This window comes from Apium graveolens, chromosome 8, assembly GCF_009905375.1.
Source record: "Apium graveolens cultivar Ventura chromosome 8, ASM990537v1, whole genome shotgun sequence".
Lineage (NCBI taxonomy): Eukaryota > Viridiplantae > Streptophyta > Magnoliopsida > Apiales > Apiaceae > Apium > Apium graveolens.
Genome location: NC_133654.1, coordinates 2,769,419 through 2,792,070, shown reverse-complemented (window position 1 = coordinate 2,792,070; position 22,652 = coordinate 2,769,419). Strand labels below are relative to the sequence as shown.

The following is a 22,652-nucleotide window of genomic DNA, read 5'->3' as shown; positions in this document are numbered from 1 at the left end:
TCTTAATTTGTTAAGTAAAACTTCATAAATGACCTCTAAACTTTTTGATTAGCAGATTGACTTGACTCAGAGCTTACGAACAATTAAGATCTTCAGTAAAGGCTGAACTCTGAACTTACTATACTAGAATAAAAAATAATCTTAGATAAAGCTGATATACATGATGATCCTACTACTAATTACTTTCATTTGACAGAACATCGTGAAGGACTTCTTCACATGTAAGGACTGTTTACATGAGTGAAAACTGAATCATACAACTCACCAGTTGGCAAACTTACAGCACTAGCTCACACAACTTGGCTGCTAGCCAGTATAACAGTGCCCCATAACTCCCGATCTTCTTGTGTACAAGCCCAGAAATGTTTACACGATGAGGATTACTACTGCTAGCTTCTGTTTCTGCCTCTGTGACAATGGTTTTGTCCAGTCCTTGTGCCAGCTCATCACCTGCGTCGTGCTAAACTAGCCGCTTTGCTATCACTCCTTATCCTATCAGCGTACATTGGCAGGCGGATGATCTCATTTATTTCATTCAGTAACACTTCCTCTGTGATATTGTCCTTTATACTTCTCAAAACCTGTTTCCAATTTATTGGAAAAGTGATATTCAGGACAGTTTAGCGCTGAACCAACTTAGGAAGAGATTTCAAAAGAATTACCAACAGGCTGACCTTTCTGTAGGTGTTGATATCATTTGGGGTTGATTTGTCGGGCCTTATTCTCATAAAGACCCATACGTCTTCCTCAAAATTCCAAGAACACTCAACAATCTTACCAGAGTATGAGGAGGGATCAGTATCATCTGCAGTTGCAGAAGGAAGTTTGAGAGATACACAATAACTCACTGCCAAAAACAAACTCAATAATAGCATTGTCGGGGTAATGCCTGATCAGCATGTGGTAACATAATGCAAATAGACCAGTGCTTACAGATACATCAAGCAACAATTCCAATAAATATAAATTTAAATGCACTGGCAGGCTATTCTCTGTTTAATTGTATGCATAAACTACTTCAATTCTGTTTACAAACGGTGATCTGACAGAAAATGGGGCGTAGCTCTTAAAATGTGAAGCTGTTCGTAAAAATGAAGTCAAAATTAATGTCCAACATCTCGTCCCTCAGTGATAGACTGATAGTTAAAATGAAGTTTCTAACCAGTTGGGAACTTTTGCACTAAAAAGCTTACTGGAAAACTTAGGCCACAATTAATCATCAGAGGTTAAAAAGTAATTATTACTACAAAAAGATTGGAAAATATAAAGTTTATTATAATGTATATTCAAAGAGTTTAGATGATCAATCTAATTGGTGCAGAGAATCTTCTTCATGCAGCTGATTACTCCGTTTGCTGGTGAAACAGATATAATCGAATTCAAGTTTTTTATAACAAAGATCACTTGGATATAGCTGTAAACAAGGACTAATACTCTAAAATAAACAAAATTGCTACTAGTGAAGTATCCATGATTTAGTATCACACATAAAAATAGTAAAACTTCTTTACGCCAAGTGAAGTATCCATGTCATAAAAATAGTAAAACTTCTTTACGCCACTTCAAGTATCATTTTCCTATGGGGGTCTACTTCCCAACAAGTTCCATCTCCAAGGAAGTTCTTTAACTTGTGAGGAAATCAAAACCTTTAAGATGTTTTAGCCCTAGAAATCTTAAAACTTGAAAAACATTGGGAGAGGAGAGAGATGTTGACAACACTTGTCTTGGTTGGCAGTACTTGGTTCTTTTTGTTTCTCATTTCTTTTTTGCTAACTACTTGGCTCATTAGACAAGTGCTTTTCAGCTTTAACAACTGGACAGTAGGTGAACCACATTCTTGTACCTAGACGATCCCCAATAATTGTTTTTTGTTGGTTAGGTAATGATGTCCCGACAAGATGTTTTTTGAGGTCAATTTTACATTACCACACAATCAACCTAGTATGGTGCACTAACTATTCAGGCCAACCTAGGTAAATCCCAACAATGCAGATACTGCAAAATCTGACAATATTTTGGCAAGAGGAAAATACAGAACAGGAGACCAACCATTGAAAACAATCTTGTTCCCTTCCATCAGCTTTTTCTTTCCTCGCTCATAGAGATACAGTAACTGGCGAGTGTCAGCCATCTGTCCACACAAGTAGGTCAAGGTAATAATAAGACTTCAGTCAATTTTAAAGATAAATCTTCAGTAACCAAAACCATAGGATGTGAGGAGGAGACCTTAATTGGATTATGTTACATTCAACAATAAATATTATCAAATAAGACAAGTAACTGACGAAAACCTCAAACAGAAAGTCAACTGAGTTCATTGTTGCATATTTCCACTTGAGAAGTCCTTCATGTGTTCGAGGGACATAAGGATCATCCCAACCCTAGCATATGAAGAGCACAATAAGTCATCGTTCATATAAAATGAAAACTCGTCAATCAGATGCAACACCCTACAAAGTAAACCTATATATTATAAAAAAATGAATGAGAAATATTTGCCATTCCGAACCTAGAATATTGCAAACAAGCTTTTTCAGAATGGGAAAAAAATTATAAATACCTCATTAAAGACATGTTGGGCTTAAAACATAGGTCACCCGACCCCAGACCACATCACATGAACAGATACTAATTCAAGAATATTGTTTGATGACACATAATAAGAAGAGTTTCCACCTGAAAAACAAGGCCATCTGCATCATGTGAAAGCTTTGGAATAAATCCCTTCAAAAGTTTGGTAACAGTTGAAAGCAACCAAAAGTCCTTCCTTCTAACCTGCCGACATGAACACCCCAATGAGCCATCCGAACACAGTATATATTTGGACATTGAACAGTCATTAACTAAATATAATACCCTGAATGGTTCTGAGTCATATCTGTAGTTAGGATTTCTACTCTGGTATATGTTATGGCGCTCATGGTTCCGGGGTTCAATGACTTCTTTCTCAAGCATCTTCCAACGTTCGTAAAAGGGCCGCTGTGTAAATTTTCAATCAATATACATTGTTCAAACGAAGTATACTAAGGAACACTAAATAGCACACCGAGGACTACATAAATCAGATATTAAATATCACCTGTAACATTGGAAAATTAGGAAATCAAAGGCATTTTTAGAAAAACATATGTGCAACTGAAATATGAAAAACACACATTCATTTCTGCTGCAGAGCTTCTCAACATATAGACATCCTCAAAAACGGGAAAACAAAGCATGTAAGTTTGCCTCTACTTAATCTTTAGAATTCTAATAGTTGAAATACTAAAAGTACAAGTGCCCAACAAAATCATGTGTTCACACAAGATAGAGCCAAAAGTACACACCAAAGTGAATTGTATAATAAGAAATATTTTCCACAGAAAGAGAATGATGGCAAATGAAGAAAAATTCCCGTTGTGGCATGTAGAGTTGTGCCTACCCTTAAGTAAATATGAAATTCTGTCTATGCTTACTTCTGTGATAGACACTTGATTGATTGCCATCATATCATAGATCAGATATCTTCTTTCCTGCTTATGTGACTCCGGCAAAGTATCGATAATCATCTCCCCGTCAAGAAGCGTGAAGTGGTGAGTCTTATCTGTAAAACCCTACATACAATTCATATATTTCAAGGTCAAATGACACATAACATTGAGGTTCTAGGCAACAGACATAATCTTTGTAACATATCTTATACCCCTATACCCCCACACACCTCACTAGTAGGCTTGCAAGGAAACCTCATTTGAACCCTTCGAAAAGTAAAATTCCTGTCAACTAAGTAGCACCCATCCATAGTAATAAGCATCATATATCGTGTTCCATCGGCCTTCCATGTAGAGTAATAGTAGCGTTGCCTTAACAGTTGTAAATTGTCACTAGAAAAGTAAAGTGGGTAGAGTTATTAAACAGATGAAAAATATAATGAACATTGAACACAAAAAACAATTAGAAAAGACCTTAACTGTAACAACCATAGTGTCTTTAAAAATCTAAGATGGCCTAAAGAGCCAATTTTTTATCGGATCTGACACAGTGTCACATTAATGCAGAGTCCAGAGAAACTAAAATATTATAAACAGTCAAAGCCATCCAATTCAAGTAGTACATAAGATCATATAAGAGAGCATCTCTTAACTCTTTATATAGTAGATATTAAAGAAATAGTCCTTCAGATTTTAATTTTTATTTTAGACTTAAACATGCACTGCAAATCCCTCTTGTAAACTTTTATTAATAGATTTGTTCTCTTACTAAAAGGAACATATTGAAAATAAAACGGAAGCAATTTAACAGCTCCAAAATATAGCTTCTTCATACCATCGGAATTCAGACATCATTAATTTATTCCTAATTGTCTACGTTGTAAATTATATTCCTAAGGTCTACAGGTGCAACTGCATGCTTACTTTCAAATCTCTGACCAAGAAGATACCACTCTAGGAGATTTATTGCAAAAGACTTCAACTCGTTTTGCACAAATTAAACTGCGATGCAAATATGAAATGAAATGCAAAGCTTTTAATATATATGATGTCGAGTTATCTTATGTGATGCAGGGAGCAAATTCACTTCATTCAGCTCGTCTCCTAGAAGACCTTAGTTTATGTGAAGACATTAAGTTATGTCACAAATTATGAAGTAACACGATGAAAGGACTGTCAGTTAATTAAAGATTAAACAGATGGACAAGGTTATAGCCTAGTAGACCTGTTGAGTGAAACGGGGTGGGATCCTGGAAACTGTGAGTGGCCTCTTACCTGAAAATATAAAAAATACATTATAGCTTCCTTGAAGCAGGTAAGCACATAACAACGTTGCAGCCAACATATTACAAGCAGTAAAATTAGTAAACAAGTCAGATTTCTGATATTTGGGTTCAGCTACAGAAAATTCAATGAGATATTATATACATTTGGATCTCTTTAAGGCAAAATTCCGTGTAGTAAACGAACACCAAAATTAATCACATAAACAAAGTGAATACTTACGGTACAGCTACATATTGATACTTGTACAAGGAAGTATTCAATTATCACAAGTTCACAAGACACAATTCAAAGTTTAAACAAAATGTTTGTTATTCACTACTTCTGCAGAAAATTAAAAAATGTGTTTCTTTAGAAGGATGTGAGCTTACCAAAAACCATACAAGTAAAGACTAGTGAGGAACATACTATAATCTCACTGTGAGTAGCACAAGATAGACAAAAATGATATCATTATAATCCTACCACTTGGGGTGCAACTTTGGCTGTTGGAACATGCCAAAAGAATTTTTGTTATGACAACTAATAGAGGACAATATGTGATGGAACATTTGTGGGAAAGAACAGAGTATTAAGAGATTATAGAAGAAAAACATTATGCACCAGGATAGCTATCAAGTAAATTCTAGGATATAGACGCTTTGAAGAGTCAATATGTTCCAACTGCAGTAACAAAGATAAAAGTACCCCCTTGAGGTTTTTAAATAGTGAAAGGGGTGCAAGGTGATTAATTACAAGAAATTACATGAACTGATCAAATTTAACGGATATTCAGATGGAAAGAACCTCTTACCCCAGCACCCAATTTCAGCGACTGATAGCAAAACTGCCTCATTGCTTCTTGCTGGTCAGAAGGGATACTATCTCCCAAAATGTCATCATTTGTCATCGATCCCTCTACTTCATGATTCTCCTGAGACAAATATAGAAAAATACAGTGTAAAACAATGTTTAGCAGTAGTAAATCAAGTATACTGAAGCCACTCCATGATTCTCCCGAGACAGATATTGAAAAGGGCAAAGTGTAAAACGATGTGCAGTATTATTACATCAAGTAAACTGAAGCAATAAGCACAATTCAAAATATAAAAAGATCGGACTAGTGGGATAATTTAAGTTTTCTGAAATTCCATTATTTAATAGTTGAGGGTGTGCATTCATAATAATACGAAGGAAAGGACAACAGAAAAATTATTTGGTATGGTAGGGTCATGCATTCATATTACTACCAACATACGATAGGATGTCTCATCTTCACATAGTATCAAGGCGAGGACATGCAACCAAATATGACAAGTACATAACTGTTTTTTCCACATACAGGTAATATAGGAGAAGCAGGACCACCATCATCATCCTCATCTGGCATCGCATCACCATTTAGATCAAGTTCAGATCTTTTCCAATCCGGAGTTGAAGGACAAACAACAATATCAGGCCTCCTCTCATGATAAAATGTATACAAGGCATCAATATAGTCTGGTTTGTATATTCCAGGCGGACGCGCTTCGGCAAATATATTGATAGCCTACAAGATGCATGTCGATTCCTCAAAAACCTATGACCTTTTTCATGAGGCAAGCAACAATGAAAATTGAAAAAATTAACCGACTAACCTGAGTGACTGATATATGTAGTGAACGCATGAGATAATGAACTATCATAAAACCAGTGCGGTTATGCCCATGGGTACAGTGGACAAGTATATACTTCTTTGACTGCTTTTGCCGGACTATAAATTGTGAAACCTAAAAATTGGACAAATGAAAATGTTATGAGCAATTTTACAGGGTAGCACATCTGTGCCACGATAAGACTTAAATGCCATGATATACCTTCTTGGAACTAAAAGAACGGAATAGCTAATAAAAGGCAACGAATGGGTGAAGTGTGTGCACGCCTTGGAGACACTCTTAAATAGTCCTTGTAACTTAGCTCATTCGTAAAATAGTAGAAAAATAGTTATGGTTAAAGTGGTTTTATAGTTACTAATTTATATAAACAAAAATTACTCTTTGGCCATTTTGTTTTTAAAACAGGTGGAAAAAAGAAAATTACCTCGTGAACAAATTGATTCACAGCATCATTGTCAGGAACAGAATCACGCCCCTTGCAAGAAATCTGAAAGATAAGCAACTATTAGAATTCCAACTACCACAGAAGCTAGGACAGTTGGGAACAAAACTTCTGAGCCAGACGTGCCCGAGGTCACTTCACGGCATGGGATAGGAATTAGGGTGCTTCTCCTTCTCTTGCTTCTATCCGAAAAAGAAGAACTGTCTAGAGAAAGAAAGAAGAAAAGATTGGAACACAAGCGATACAATAAAGTCATCACTACTTACCTTAACATGCTTGATGCCTTCTTTCTTCCAATCACCAACCAAGTAGTAACGACTGGTGTTCGTAAGATCGATCACTAAACCGAGCTGAAATAAGTAATAAACTTAGTGTAAATGACAGATGTTTAGCTGCATTCATTACAATTTCTCGTGCAAAACTAATTGACTACTTAGCAAAAAATACATTAATTAATAATTAGCTAAAATTATTTAACTACTACTCAGCAGTGGGGTCTGCAGGCATAAATTGGAGTATTATTAAAAATAAATGAGCAAAGGGAACATGTTGTACCTAGAATTTCGAATTTACCAAGGACCAAGAATGATGAAGCTTCCAATTTCATAAACTTAATTTCGGAGATCATCAAAGTATGTAATATCCATTCATCATAATTGTTTTCAATTCAGGTAGTTTAACAGAATTACTCTACTCTAAATAGAAGTAAAAAGATTATCTTAAGCGGGGGTCACAAAGCTTGGCTCATTAGCCATGAACAAATACTCTACATGCATAGAAATCAGAGGCTGACAACGAATAACCCAAAAACCATAAATTCATTACCAATTTATAAAAATTAAAGTAGGACGATTAGAAAAAGACCAAAGCACAAATAAATATCTCATAATATTTGAGAGTCAATATACCAGATTCATTGCCGCGGAATGAGTTTAGTTTTCATTTTTAGGAGAATAAAGCTTCAAACTTCAGAAATACCTCCAAGATGCAGAATAAAATTAAAGAAAAACTCAGTACACTACCTTTCTTCCTAAAACTCTTTGTTGATGAATCACTTGCCTAGAAGAGTATCTTTTACCAGGAAGAACAGAGTCATTAAAGGCTTCCCCGAGTGGGACTTTTGAAGGGATAATACAACTAATCTCATGACCAGCTGCAGGGCAATCCAACCAACCTACAATGATAAAAAAAACAAGTTATGAGAGAGTATGATTGAGATAGCACACAAATAAAAATAGGTCAGAATGTCATATCATTTCTTAGCACCAAAGCAAAATTATAGAACCTAAATGCATTCAAGATAACGCACTGTTCGTAGCAGTAGCACGTATACTAAAACCTATTAAAATGATAATACAACATAAAAACGACAACTGCTAAATAATGCATACTTACCTGGAGGAAGCTTGTTTCTATCAGAAGGTTTATGGTGCTTTGCTTGGTAAATTTGGTCGTTCCTTGCTGGTTGAGATGCATTCATCTGTCTTTCATCCGGTCGTTCTCTTTTCAGTCGCTGACGTCTTTCTTCACGCTCCTGATAAAACGAACAAATATAAAATAAATTAAAAACACACGGATCAATTTTTCAAGTGAAATAATAAGTAATACACAGCTGGCCTGGATGAGAATAGCTGCAAAAGAATTTACATTCATAAAACTGCATGTATATCAGCAATTGAACGATGGTACCCAGACTACATTTTTATTCAGTTACTAGGATTTCTTTTCCTTTACGTCCTTGTAAAAGAAGTATAAGACTCAAACATGTGTTCTGAATCTTTGAATAACTAGCTTCCGGACTTCAGAACCCTTTCTCCACCCAGTAGCTTTGGTTGGATTCATTTAAAGTATAGGAAATAAAGATCCGAAGAAAGCATATTGACAACTGGAACAATCACCGAAAAAGATTGTGGTGAGAGGGAGTGGCGTACCCTGCGTAATATATCAACTGCACTCTCAATATGTTCTGCGTGATTTACATGCTCAATATGCTTTCCTGATGCTCTGTAATCTTCAAAATGACGTTCAAATGTATCATCATCATCGTCCGGAAGCGGCACGGCATTTAAATCCATGCTGCTGATTATTTGCGTGCACCAGAAAACATTTGTCAAATCTCCAAATCTATATCTGGTGTTTTTACTAACATTAAAGACAATAGCAATCTTTAGCAGTCCTGGCAACTAAAGTCCAAGGGAACAAAAATGCATAACAGCACCATTAAGACAAGAAAACCAATATCTACCAATCAGAACAAAACATAGAACATGCATTATATTCCATGCAAGACAACATAAATTAGGCACTTTGTGGAGAAATGTCTTTGAAAAAGAAAAGTTTAGGACAACAACAGAGAGCTAATTTTTAAATTTTATCATAAAAGTGAGATATAATGATTTATATCCTCAGGTGGGAATCCAAGACAGGTTTCTTATATATTTAATCAGGATCGTCACAAGAGCTGAGTAGCTTCTTTGGATGAAATCAAGAAATAAACCAAAAACTAACGTGCGGATGTATCACTGATCACATTACATGCTTTGGATGCTAGAACTCTCAAAAATGACAATACTGTCTACTAGTGCCTACTTGAGCATGGCTTAAATTTACAAATCAAAATTCAAACTTAAAATGGCATAGAAACCGAAACTTAAAACGGCATAGAAACCGAAAAGCGAAAATACAGGGTGGCCTTTGAATTTGATCATAACATCTTCGACCATCTACCACTTTACTTTTTTGAGTGACATCTTTATACACTGCGGGCCACCAAAATAAAAAACATTCTGAAAGTTAAGCACATATTTGTGGAGATATTGTCAGCCTTGAGCAACATTCGTCCTTAACTCTTGAACAGTTTGGTTTCACCTGTTTCACTAACCGAAGATTATTCGTAGCCACTAGCCAATGACCGTATCTCCTTTGGGAGCACTCCATAAAGAGCTTATGATATTGTTGTAAACATATCCGTCGACAAGCAAATCTGGACCACGTCGTAGTATATTCCAAAGACGAATATAGGTTATATACTTCTTCATAAGGCCCACAAGTGGCCATATCCGTAAAAGTAAGGTTACAATAAAGACATTAAACCAGGCTATTTACAGAGAAAATATATGTTATACACAAAGAAACCTGTATGAATACCATAGTTTATTACATAAAGACCTAATATTTTAATTTAAATAAAGTGAGCTTTATTAAATTACACCTAAAGTGAGAATCCAGGACATATTAAATTATAGTTCGACATAATTTTCACAAGTGGATTAGCTTACAAAGCTCAATCCATTGGGATAAAATCAAGAGTCAATGCCACCAATTATTAGTAATAGTATCATAAATAAAATAAGGGACAAAGGTAAGCGTGTTACATCAAGGTAGCACACAGAAAACTTGATACTTCGAACTTAACATAAATAGAATGAATTGCAAATATAACTGGTACGAAACATTCTTTATAATAATATATAATGGCATATGCATTAATGAATAACATTAAAGTGCAGATGCGTAAGCTACTAAGCTCATAAGGAACATAATTTGGATGGTATTCCTCTAGCGAAATGACGGCAATGGCTGGTGTCCAACTTAAGCGTGGTTTAAATCAACAAATAGATATCAAAATTCAAATGCCGACCCTTATACAGTCACAACGTCCATCACTCCAAAACCTATTCTTCCCCAATCCCGATGATTCAGTGTCTAAAATACAAACCAAGACATGTAACAATTTCTCCACCGGATGTCTATAATAAACAACTGTACTCACTCGGAAAAATATACAGACACTAAAGGCCCAAAATTACGATAAAATAAAGAGCTCAAGGCTCCGAAACCAACCAAACAACTGCAAACACAAACATAAAAACACTCAAAACCCATAAAAATTCAACCTTTACAGTCCAAAAAAATCAAGAATCCTATAACTAAAATTGGGTAATCATCAAAATCCAAACTTAATAGTAACCCATGATACAATTATCAAAGAGATCACTATATTGATCAAGCCCTAGAGAAATAACAATGAGCTAACATTAAAAAACATTTCAAGTTATACATACAAATCAAAATCACAAATTGAATCAAATTTCACATATACATATAGATGTATGTATGTATGTATATGTTTATAAGTGATAAAGAAAAGAGAGAGAGATACCTAGAGAGAAAAGGCTGAGCTTGAGAGAGATGATTGTGAGAAGAGAGACAAGGGGTGATTTGGCAAATGAAGGTGAAAGGGGGTAAAATGGTAATTATGTTTATATTTCAATGGACCCTTAACCGTAAATGTGATGGTAAAAAACAATTACCGGTCAATTTTGGCAAATTTAGCCGGTCTAACCGATTTCGTAAATCGGATTATTCGGTTGAAGTATTGATTTTCGATTTATCGGACGATTTTTAAAAAATCGAATGATTTATCGGCGATTTATCGAAAATCGATCAAATCGGATAAATATTTTTGAATGATTTATCGGCGATTTTTATAATATCGGCCGATTTTTATAACAGAGAACTTACATCAAACAATTTTTAAAAGTATTTTTTTCTAATTAATAATACATGTACACGGTACTCTTCGAACACTTTGAACTCTCGTAAAATTAAACAAGAACTCAAACACTTCTAGAATATTTTTGAAAAATCTAACATTTTATTTTTTTTGTTCATTGTGTTACATTGAGCTTAATTATTTGCGATTTTTTAGAGATGCAATATTTTAAAACTTTTGTTAGCAAGATAATGGGAAAGAAGTCCAAATGTAATGGACCTCATTTTAGAATGGAACCCTAAGCTTTTTTATAGGCCCATTAGAAATGTTATGTCCAAACTAAAAGCTGTGTGGTTACTGGAAAAAATTGATCGATTTTTTTTTAATGTTATTATGTATTTGGACTCACAAAAGTGTAAAAATAACAGTTGATGAGACGATTGAAGTGTTGAAAAAATATGAGTTATCAAATGTAATTTAAATTTACTGGGTCATATTTCTGCTGTTTGCAGAGACGGATCCAGAACTTGAACGATGGACTAAAATGTCATTTTTGAGTGTTAAATAGTTTAAAATGTCACTTCTGAAAATAATGGCCCAAAATTTCACTTCGTACTTCGTATTCTTATTTATATTTTTAATGCAAAACGATACATAGTGTTCTGTTTTGGTACTTTAATTTTTTTTTATTTTTTTTATAATATGTAAAACGGTGGTTGAAGTAGCGTTTTGGCTCAAAACGGTACATCATATAGCGTTTTGTACCAAAACGGAACTTTATCTACTGTTTTGCGTATAAAAAAATCAAAATGCCAAAACGTTACACGAAGTTCCGTTTTAAATGTTTTACATAAACGGTACACGATGTATCATTTTGAAGTGACATTTAGGGTCATTTTTAACCCTCAAGTGACATTTAAGGTCACCACCCGAATTTTTGGTTTAAAGAACTTCATAGATTTTAGAAAAAGACCTTTATATTTTTAAATTTTGAGAGGCAATTTTATATAAATTTAAAAAATTTAATAATTTAAAAACTTAAAATTTAATTTTATGTGGACACACCTTAATAGATGCTCCCCTGCTCCTTGCATCCTCTCACATGCAAAACTTTGACACCTGTAATTTTGAAAGTATAATTAAAGATGAGGCAATTCCAGTCATTGTGTTTCATCTCATGGTCTCGATTACCTTCTTTTGCTTTTGATCTTGTAATCTTTGCTCAGTTTTTAGCCTGTTTCCAATATTTTGTTTAATATTTTGTTTTAGTTTGATGACATTGTATCGATCCCATGAATTTTCTTTCAAATTTTTATTTTGTTATAATCTTGTCCAATAATATAATGTTTTTAACGAGATCAATAATATTTATTATTTTGTTTTTAGCCTGATTCTTCAAATCCAACTAACTATAAGTGATTTTTTTAATTTTTTATTTAAAATTGGATTGATAGTATAATTTTGTTTAGTTCGGCCGGTAGTTTGATACATTATATTAACCCAACGAATTTTCTTTCGAATTTTTATTTTGTTATATCCGGTCCAATAATTTAATAATTTTAGCTGGATCAGTAATATTTATTATTTTATTTAACACGATTCTTCAAATCCAACTAACTATATGTAATTTTTTTAAGTGGATCAATAATATAATTTTGTTTAGCTCAGTCGAGTGAATTTTATATATTATTTTGTTTTAACAAAAACCAATAGATATATTATAATCTTGTTATGAATATTTATCTATTTGTGAGAGCGTTTTATTTTAAATATTATTATAATTATGGTGACCAAACTGACTGCCAACCAAAATTTCATTTTTTCGTATTTAATATAATATTATAAATGGATAGATAGATAGACAGACAGATAGATGATGATATATACATAATAAACACTATTAAGGCTCCGTTTGGTATTGCTGTTGCAGACAGGTACAACAACTTTTTGCTGAAAAGCTGTCAAACAGGTGCTTGGTAAATTCTAAAAGCTGTTGTCTGGAAAAGCAAGTACCTATCAGTTTCACCATCAAACCTTCTCAAAAATATTATTTTTATATATTATATTTTAAAATATGCATAGATTAAAAAAATACCAAACAGTCATTTAATTTTCCTGACAACATTTTTTCTCACAACACAGCAGTTTTCAACCGCACTTACAAACGGAGCCTAAAAGAGGTTTAAAAATAGATAATATATAAATGCCCGATATATCATAATGCACTATCATGCAAATAATAAGTCTGGTGCAGTTCACATTGTCATGGTGGCAGCTGACATGGATTGGAGGGCAGTTTAGTATTTATGTTTATAGTCCTTGTATTTGTATTATTGTAGTGGTAGTTGGTAATGCAATATAGCAGCACGATAAAAGGACATGGGGGATGACATTCTATTCAGCATCAAACAGTGCTTATCTTTCTAAGCAATATATTGTCTCTGCTGTCTCTCCTTCTATTATTTGTGCAACATGCTTTTATTTTTCATCTTTATGGTATCAGAGCAGCAGTTGTCATTAACAGAAAATTGTGAGATTGTTTTGTGACCTTGTTGATTTGCACTGATTCCTTTTCAGTCTTATATTATCAGTCTTCTGTGCCATTTTTTTGTCTGTTGTTTCAAGCTTTCATCTCGTTCAAAAGTAGATCTAGAAAACTCATTTTCTTGATTATACATCCATGGCGACTGGAAGTCGATTCACTTTTACGGACATGCAGAACCCACTATTTCTTCACCCTTCAGATGGTCCTTTATCTATCAATGTCACGAAGCTACAAGGTGTTGCAGACTATTGGTCATGGAGGAGATCGATGGAGATTCAGCTAATGTCCAAAAGGAAGCTGGGGTTTGTAGATGGGACTGTGAAAAAGAGCACGACTGATGAGACAGATGCAGCCCAGTGGGAGACATGTAATAACATGGTAATATCCTGGCTACATAATAATATTTCAGACAATGTTAAGAGATCTATATTATTTGTTAATCTTGCTAGTGAGGTGTGGGCACAGCTTGAACGTAGATTCTCTTTAACTAACGGGTCTAGGAAATATAAACTAAACAAAGATTTGTTTAATCTGAAACAAAATGAAATGTCAATCTCCGATTACTACACTGCCATGAGTAGTTTATGGGAGGAAGTTGACTCCATGACCATCTTGCCTAAGATTACTGTTGTTACTGATGAAGTAAAGAATCTTGTGAAAGCCATAGAGGTCATGAAAGAAGAATCTAGACTTTTTCAGTTCTTGAATGGTTTGAATGATGTGTATGGAGCTCAAAGGAGCCAATTGTTGATGTTGTCTCCATTACCTTCGGTTGAGGTAGCTTGTGCAGCTCTGCAGCAAGAAGAGTCACAGAGGGACACCCTGAAAGAATCACCAGGAGGAGACGTTGAAATAGCAGCTCTGTACAGCAAGGTGTCACATGATAAAGCCTTGGTGTGAACTGCTTGCGATGTGAAGGGACACTCTGCAGTAAAATGTTGGGTTGTCAATGGCTACCCGAAGTGGCACTACAAGCACAACAGGGCGCCTCCCAAGAACTTGAATGTGGGAAAATGGAGTGGTAGCAAGGCCAAGATGGCAAATGCTGCTCAATCCAACCATGAGGTTGATGAACAACAGGGTGTGATGTTTACAACACAACAACTGCAACAACTATTGTCTATGATGCCTGGAGGTTTTGCAACATCTGAAACAAATGACGCTGAAAGCCCTTTTTTGGCATGATTCACAGTGGAGGAAAAGTTGCGAAAACGGGGAAATGGATTATGGACTCAGGGGCGTCTGATCATATGACTGCCAACCTGAGTAGCCTGAAAAATGTCAAGAAATCTCCAGCTAATTTCAACATCAAGTTGCCAACTGGTGATAATACTCACATCACTCATATTGGGGATATAGTGCTTGAAGGTGGACCCAAAATGTTGAATGTGTTGCACGTTCCAGGATTCACACACAATTTACTCTCCATACACAAACTTGCGAAAGATAATGGGTGTGATGTGACGTTTCATGCAGCAATGTGTATGATTGTTGACTCTGTGTCAAGAAAGCTGAGGGGAGTTGGCAAGTTAACAAATGGTCTGTACTATCTGGTGGACTCTACAGCTAAGGAGGGTAAGCAAATTGAATATATGCAGGTGGAATCCCAAGGAAAGAAACAAATGAGCCCAAGCACAATTCCTGAAAGCAACTTTAGTCTATGGCATCATAGACTTGGACACACACCTGGACAAAAAATGCATCTCATACCAGGTATAAAAGATCAACTCAAAGGACAATAATTGATTTGTGTGACTTGTCAAATGGCAAAGTTCTCCAAACTGCCATATCCTCAAAGCAGCTCTAGGGCCAAGGAACGATTTGATTTAATTCATATTGATACCTGGGGTCCTTACAGGGTACCCACACGATGCAAGTACAGGTATTTCTTAACCATAGTCAATAATTTTTCACGAACTACTTGGGCTTATTTGATGGAAGCTAAGTCTGATTACCTGAATAATATGACTGCATTCTTAAATTATGTTTATAATCAATTTAAGACGGGAGTCAAAGTTATTCGATCAGACAATGCACTTGAGTTCGCTGATGGTGCTTGTAAAAGACTATATGCAAGCAAGGGCATTATACATCAGATGACTTGTGTGTTCAATCCACAGCAAAACGCTCGTGCAGAGCGCAAGCACATTCAAATTTTAGAAGTGGCCAGAGCCCTGAAGCTTCAAGCTGGTTTACCCATCATGTATTGGGGAGAATGTATATTAACTACAGTATACATTATAAACAGAATACCAACTACGACACTCCAAAATCAAGTGCCTTATGAGGTTTTGTTTGAATCAGCAGTTGATTATAGCGACATCATGGTATTTGGATGCCTGGCATTCATGAAGAATCTAAGCAACAACAATGACAAGTTTCTACCCAAGGGAATTCCATGTGTCTTTATGGGCTATCCGCCCACACAGAAGGACTTCAGGTTGCTTAACTTGATTACAAAGGAGCTGGTAGTGTCCAGGGACGTACAATTTAATGAACATGCCTTTCCTTTTCATGAAAAACAACCGAGTCCCTATATGAATCCGCTTCCCACTGAGATGCCTGGTGCCATTGTCAAAGATCATGATGATGACATATTCATTGATGACCCACAACCTGCAAGTGAAGAAAATGCAGATGAGGGAGAACACCAAAATGGGTGTGAAGAAGAAGATGACAATGCAGATGAAGTACCTGAAATTCCCTTGAGACAATCATCTCGACTTCATAAGAAACCAGCCTGGATGCAAGATTATGTTACGAGTGGTAGTGCCAACGCTATAACTATGCAGGTGGTACAACCTCAATTTCAATGCTTTCTGTCAACTCTGGTTAAATCTGATGATCCAGTTACATTCAAGCAAGCTATTAAAAGTGCATAATGGGTTGAGGTTATGAATGTTGAATTGAATGCCTTGGAGGCAAATGGAACTTGGGACATAGTCACTCTACCTTCAAACAAGCAGGCCATTGGCTCAAAGTGGGTGTACAAAACTAAGTACAACCTAGATGGGTCGATTGAACGCTACAAATCAAGGTTGGTCATACTGGGATACAAGCAGGTCCATGGCATAGACTTCACTGAGACGTTTGCTCCTGTTGCGAAGTTAACAACAATTAGAGCTTTACTGGCAGTTGCAGCAATGCAGGATTGGATAGTGTGCCAGATGGATGTAAGCAACGCATTTCTAAATGATGATCTTGATGAAATTGTATACATGAAAATGCCACCTGGATATACATGAATGGGAAGTAGAATTTCTGTATCGCTTGATTCACAAAGATGGAAGAATGTGGAAAACAAAGTCTGCAGATTGAAGAAGGCATTATATGGACTGCGACAAGCATCGAGGCAGTAGTTTTCCAAACTTTCCCTCACTCTCAAGATGATGAAGTATGTACAATCGAAGGCAGATTACAGCCTATTCTCCTATACCCAAGCCAATAGCATCACAGTGGTGTTGGTATACGTGGATGATATACTAATTTCTGGAGATTCTGCAGCTCCTAACGATGAACTAAAGGTGTTTCTGTCCAAAAACTTCCACATGAAGGATCTGGGTACACCAAGATACTTCTTGGGTTTTGAAATAGACAGATCAGATTCTGACTTCTTTGTGTCTCAAAAGAAATACACGAACGATTTACTCAAGGAATTTGGGATGGTTAATGTGACTCCATTGAAACTTCCAATGGATGCCCATCTGAAGTTGACAGCTGACAAGGGGGAGTTGCTGCCAGATACCACTTCATATCAATGTCTTGTGGGCAAGTTGATATACTTGACATTGACTCGGCCAGACATTACATTCTCGGTGCACATTTTGACACAATTCATGCAACGACCAACCTCTGCTCATATGCAAGCTGCAAGACATCTTTTAAGATATCTTGTTGGAAACCCTGGTCAAGGCATATTGCTGGCGTCCACATCCGCAGCACAACTCACAACGTATTGTGATAGTGACTGGGCAAGCTGCCCAATCACCAGGAAATCCACAAGTGGGTTCTGCATCTTGTTGGGTAAGTCACCCATATCCTGGAAAACCAAAAAGCAGTCCCTGGTAGCAAGGTCGACAGCAGAATCAGAATATCGAGCCATGGCTCTAACAGCCTGTGAGATCACTTGGTTAACAGCTCTACTCAAAGTCATGGGCATTCACAAGCTTCCCCCAACTCTACTTAATTGTGACAACAAGGTTGCACTCTCCATCGCAGCAAATCCGGTACTACATGAACGCACTAAGCATATTGAGTTGGATTGTCACTACATACGATATAAAATCACTGCTGGGGAGATTGTCACTAAGCATGTTCCAAGTTATGCTCAGGCAGCAGACATCCTTACTAAACCGTTGACGGTGAAGCAACACTATGACCTTCTTGGCAAGCTCGGAGTGACCTCACAGCTTGAGGGGGAGTAATGCACTATCATGCAAATAATAAGCCTGGTGCAGTTCACATTGTCATGGTGGCAGCTGACATGGATTGGAGGGCAGTTTAGTATTTATGTTTATTGTCCTTGTATTTGTATTATTGTAGTGGTAGTTGGTAATGCAATATAGCAGCACGATAAAAGGACATGTGGGGTGACATTCTATTCTGCATCAAACAGTGCTTATCTTTCTAAGCAAGATATTGTCTCTGCTATCTCTTCTTCTATTATTTGTGCAACATGCTTTTATTTTTCATCTTTATATCATGCATACAAAAATGAGTTAACGTTAGAGACACGTATTGTATAAATAATAAGAAATACTCAACAACGACACTATTGTGTGAAAAAAGACTTATGAAATTTAATGATAAATAAGAACTCAATAACGACACTATAGTGAAAAAATTAGGAAACATATAGATTTAATAGAAAATAATTATATAAGACTGTATCAAAAAGTAACTCTCCTTCCTTACCTTCTCTGACTAAAATTAATTTGACGACGACAGGGATGAGGCTAGGGATTCGTCCATACCATCGGTAAAGTTTGGAAGACCACGACTAATCCTGAAAGGGAATGAATGGAAAAAATAGCATGTCGGATCAACGAAGAGTTCTGAGAATATTTCATTCTTTCCGAATCGGTACAAACCGTTGTGTTCATTTTTGAAGCAGAACAAAATGAATTCAATTTCAAGTTGGGTCGTATGAATAAATGGATAGAAATAGAGCCCTAATGGTTTCAATTTATTGATTATAGGGAAAAAGCAACGAGCTTCTGTTCTTAGTTTGAACGATTTTACCCGATCTAATTAGACTTTAAATATGTATTAGTGCCTGATACGGGAAGGGATTATCCCATGAACAAATTTTTTATATTTTAATGAATCCTCCACTATAATAATGAGAAAGATTTCTGCAGATACTCCCAAATCGGATAACAATATCAGAATCTGATAAATCAGTCCAAACTGTATACAATTTGGTTGCTAAAGTTAAATATGTCAAAAACAATGGAAATTTGATTTTTGATTATGACTAGAATTTAAAATAAGACTCCTAGTACGACTAAAACAAGATTCCTATTCACAAAAAAAACTCCTAATATGATAAGAAATTTGAGAATAAATTATAAAACTCCTATTATGAAAAGAAAATTGAGAAAAAAGAGTAGTATTATAAAACTTGGACAAAACATAACAAATCCTAAAACTAGGGTTCCTCAAACCATCATACTTTTCTAGATTATTTATCTTCTGTTCGGCATGGCCAATGATGACCGGAACAATTTTGTTCCTGAGGATCTTCTTATAAATATCGCACAACGATCAAGTTGTCCTGAGGATTACTATCGACTTTCTGCTGTCTGCAAATCATGGAATTTGGCAGCCTCTGAAGCTGCTGCGAGTTTAGAAGAATTTGTAATTGATCAGAAGCCTTGGTGGCTTCTTCTCCGGGGGTTTCCTACGACCACTCCCATGCTGCTTCTCGCAGAAGAGGTTGCACCTGGTTCTTTGATTTTTGATACTACATATGACTTGAATCGACATCATGTCAATATTTATAGAGGATGCGGAAGATTTCAACCTCGCCAGTTACGATTATTCAAAGAATTCAGTTGGTAGTAGTCGTGGTTTATACAGTCTTTCATTGAACAAAACATATAATATTGAGTTACCAGAAGCCGCTGGTAAACTAATATTATCAACTAGTAAAGGATGGTTGCTAACGCTGGGTAGAGATTTGCAAATCCATCTCTTGCACCCTCTTTTTAGGTACCAAGTCTCTCTTCCTCCCATGCTTACGTTTCCTCGGCAGTATGAATACAACAAAAGCATCACTCCTGAAGATGATTCTGCATACTTTATTAGTAAAGTTGCTATGTCTTCTAGATTACTCAAGGAAAAAGCAGATGTTACTCAGCCTCCCATTGTAATGACTGTCTATGGAAGTTTAGATTCACTAGGTTTTGCTAGATTGGGAGACAAAGTTTGGACTGATGTCAACGTTAATTCTAACAGTTTCCACGATATTGTTTACTACAGAGAAAACTTTTATGCGGTAAACAGTGCAGGAGATGTATATGTGTGTTGTATTGACGGTGATGAGTGTTAGAAAATTAGGATTTTAGAGCTTAATTTAATTATGTTCTTGATGTTAATCCTAAAATCTAATGATTGGAAATTGTTCAATGATATTTGAACTTAAATTTTCATGTATGGTTTTAAGAATTTTCTTAATGAAATCCATATGAAATGAGAGTTGAAAGTAGCTTGGAAAAGCTTGGAAAAATTTGAGAATGTTTGTCCCACATTAAAATAAATAAAGGGGGTTGTGTGCTTTATATGGTATTACCCACATGAGTAGTATACAACTACTAAGGTGTGTGATGGTCCATTGTGTTGTTGTGTGCTTCACGCGCACACACACGCGCGCCACGCACCGGACCGGACCGGGTCGAAGGGCGATTTGGGCGAATGTCTCGGCGTCTCGCGTACGCGAGGCGACCTGGGCGAGGATTTTATTTTTTGAGAATTATTTTAATTCGAATTTATTTATAGGTGACTGGATTATTGAGCTGGGTACTGAAATAGGCTAAGTCACTTTGTTAGTGGGTTTAGTCTAAATACATTGAACCTGCAAATAATCTGATCTGTAACAAGTTCTGATATCAGAATCAGAACTTAAGAACTGATGAATAAAATCAGAACTTAACAAGTTCTGATATCAGAATCAGAACTTAAGAACTGATGAATAAAATCAGAACTTAACAAGTTCTGATATCAGAATCAAAACTTAAGTACTGATGAATCAAATCAGAACTTAACTTAAGTTCTGATAATAATGTGGATGTTAATGTGAAAAGCTGTTACAAATAATTTAAATTCAAAATCTGATCAGTTTTGATTTTTTCATTAATGAAGCAGTTTAATTCAGACATTAAGTGTGTTGACAGTTTCATTTTTCCTCTCCTATAAATAGAGGCTAAACTGAATGAATAAGGAGAACACACTACATTCTCTTCTCTTCTCTTCAACCTCTCTGCATTTCTCTTCCAAAAGTCCTGAAGTGCTGATATTTTCCGGCGACTGAGGTGCTGGTCGAAGTGGAGCTTTTGTTGCTGCTGTTAACATAATCTCCGAGCTGTTTTATCCTGGTGGAGATATTGTGCGCATCCCAAACGCAGCAGGTAGGGGCAATATTCTCTTCAAGAGCAGCTAGGACTTCGAGTAAGGCCTGGTGACTCAGCTGTGATCATTTTCTTGGCATTTTGTATCTGTGAACCTTTATTTCAGTCACTGTTAAAAGCTATGGTTTCGGGTACATCTTTCTTTCTCTCTTCGTTATTTCAGTTACTGATTTTGTTTACCTGCATGTTTTGTTTTGTTAACTGTGGTCTTGGCCTAAACTTGCTAAATTCTTTATACACTTGCTTCTATGTTGCTATATTTGTTAGTGAGATTTACAACAATGAGAAATGTGGGTTTAGAGGCGAGAAAATTGCATCGATTAAAATTAATAATGTGTGCAACCGGAAATTCTACTTGGTTGAACCTTTATCTGGATCTGGTCTTTTGCTGATTGTGCGCTACTTCAGATTTAGGCATCTTCAAAAAAGACATCGGGTTGTAACCAAGTACCGTACAACTGAATTTGCAGTGTGGAGGTTGGATCTAGACTTTTACGATTCTGCTTGTATTCGTTTATGTACTTTGATCAAAGAGAATAACTTGGGGGCTGAGGCAATATTTGTTGGCAGAGCTTCATCATTATCTGTACCTTCATCGGATACCATAAAGCCAAACTCTATATACTTCACCGATGACAACTGGAAATACTTCACCTGTTTAGGAGGCGGCCATGACATGGGGATCTTCAACATGGAGCGTCGCACCATTGAACCTCATTATCAAGGAAAGTCCATCCATTGCATCTCTCCTCCGCTTTGGTACATCTAAATTGTACAAACTCGCCCTGCAATTAGTTCAATTTGTTGTTTTCTCCGTACAGACACAAGTAACTATGATCTTAAACGAGTTTTTTTGTAGCTGCTATCTTTTGTTCACTTATGTTTTATGGCTCTGAGGTGTCAGCTTGGTATAGTTGTGTGTGTATCCGTCTTATTAGTGTCATTATTAGTTTAATTATGTTGTTCTTTATATATCAGTTTTATTATGTGACTGTTAGTTTAATTATGTTGTTCATTATATATATAACTGTGTTGGTATTTGTTTGAGTATACGGAGACTTTGCTATCCTTTATTAGGGTTTATCTCTTGCCGTCCCAGGTTCTGGGTTCTATTCTCGCTTGTTAGGACAGATACTCAATTGTAAAGCATACAA

At 35.9% G+C, this 22,652-nt stretch overlaps 3 protein-coding genes across 8 annotated transcripts; 2 read left to right on the top strand and 1 right to left on the bottom strand.

Annotated features, from left to right (window-relative positions):
• Nucleotides 1–91: 91 nt before the first annotated feature.
• Nucleotides 92–11,059, bottom strand: LOC141678705 (uncharacterized). Of its 6 annotated transcripts, none has more exons than XM_074485069.1 (18): nt 10,993–11,059; nt 8,762–8,909; nt 8,226–8,364; nt 7,853–8,004; nt 7,097–7,180; nt 6,813–6,875; nt 6,371–6,502; nt 6,076–6,282; nt 5,548–5,667; nt 4,696–4,745; nt 3,701–3,863; nt 3,456–3,593; nt 2,857–2,979; nt 2,677–2,775; nt 2,292–2,381; nt 2,050–2,131; nt 675–805; nt 92–581 (listed from the first exon to the last, which is right to left on the bottom strand). In XM_074485069.1, exons 2-18 carry the CDS (start codon nt 8,903–8,905, stop codon nt 447–449), a joined length of 2,052 nt encoding a protein of 683 aa, XP_074341170.1. In that variant the 5' UTR covers nt 8,906–8,909; nt 10,993–11,059; the 3' UTR covers nt 92–446. The 6 variants fall into 6 exon arrangements, 5 of the variants coding, with proteins under 5 accessions (XP_074341170.1, XP_074341172.1, XP_074341171.1 ...); XM_074485071.1 differs by having other exon boundaries at nt 8,762–8,906; nt 10,993–11,050; XM_074485070.1 differs by having other exon boundaries at nt 8,762–8,972; nt 10,993–11,027.
• A 5,705-nt stretch (nt 11,060–16,764) lies between these two features.
• LOC141677687 (putative mitochondrial protein AtMg00820) lies at nt 16,765–17,115 on the top strand. The gene has a single exon (XM_074483723.1). It carries the CDS (start codon nt 16,765–16,767, stop codon nt 17,113–17,115), a length of 351 nt encoding a protein of 116 aa, XP_074339824.1.
• A 2,458-nt stretch (nt 17,116–19,573) lies between these two features.
• LOC141677686 (putative F-box protein At5g55150) lies at nt 19,574–22,267 on the top strand. Its single transcript, XM_074483722.1, has 3 exons — nt 19,574–19,817; nt 19,876–20,416; nt 21,766–22,267. The coding sequence occupies exons 1-3, from the start codon at nt 19,574–19,576 to the stop codon at nt 22,265–22,267; spliced, it is 1,287 nt and encodes a 428-aa protein (XP_074339823.1).
• The last annotated feature ends 385 nt before the right edge of the window (nt 22,268–22,652 follow it).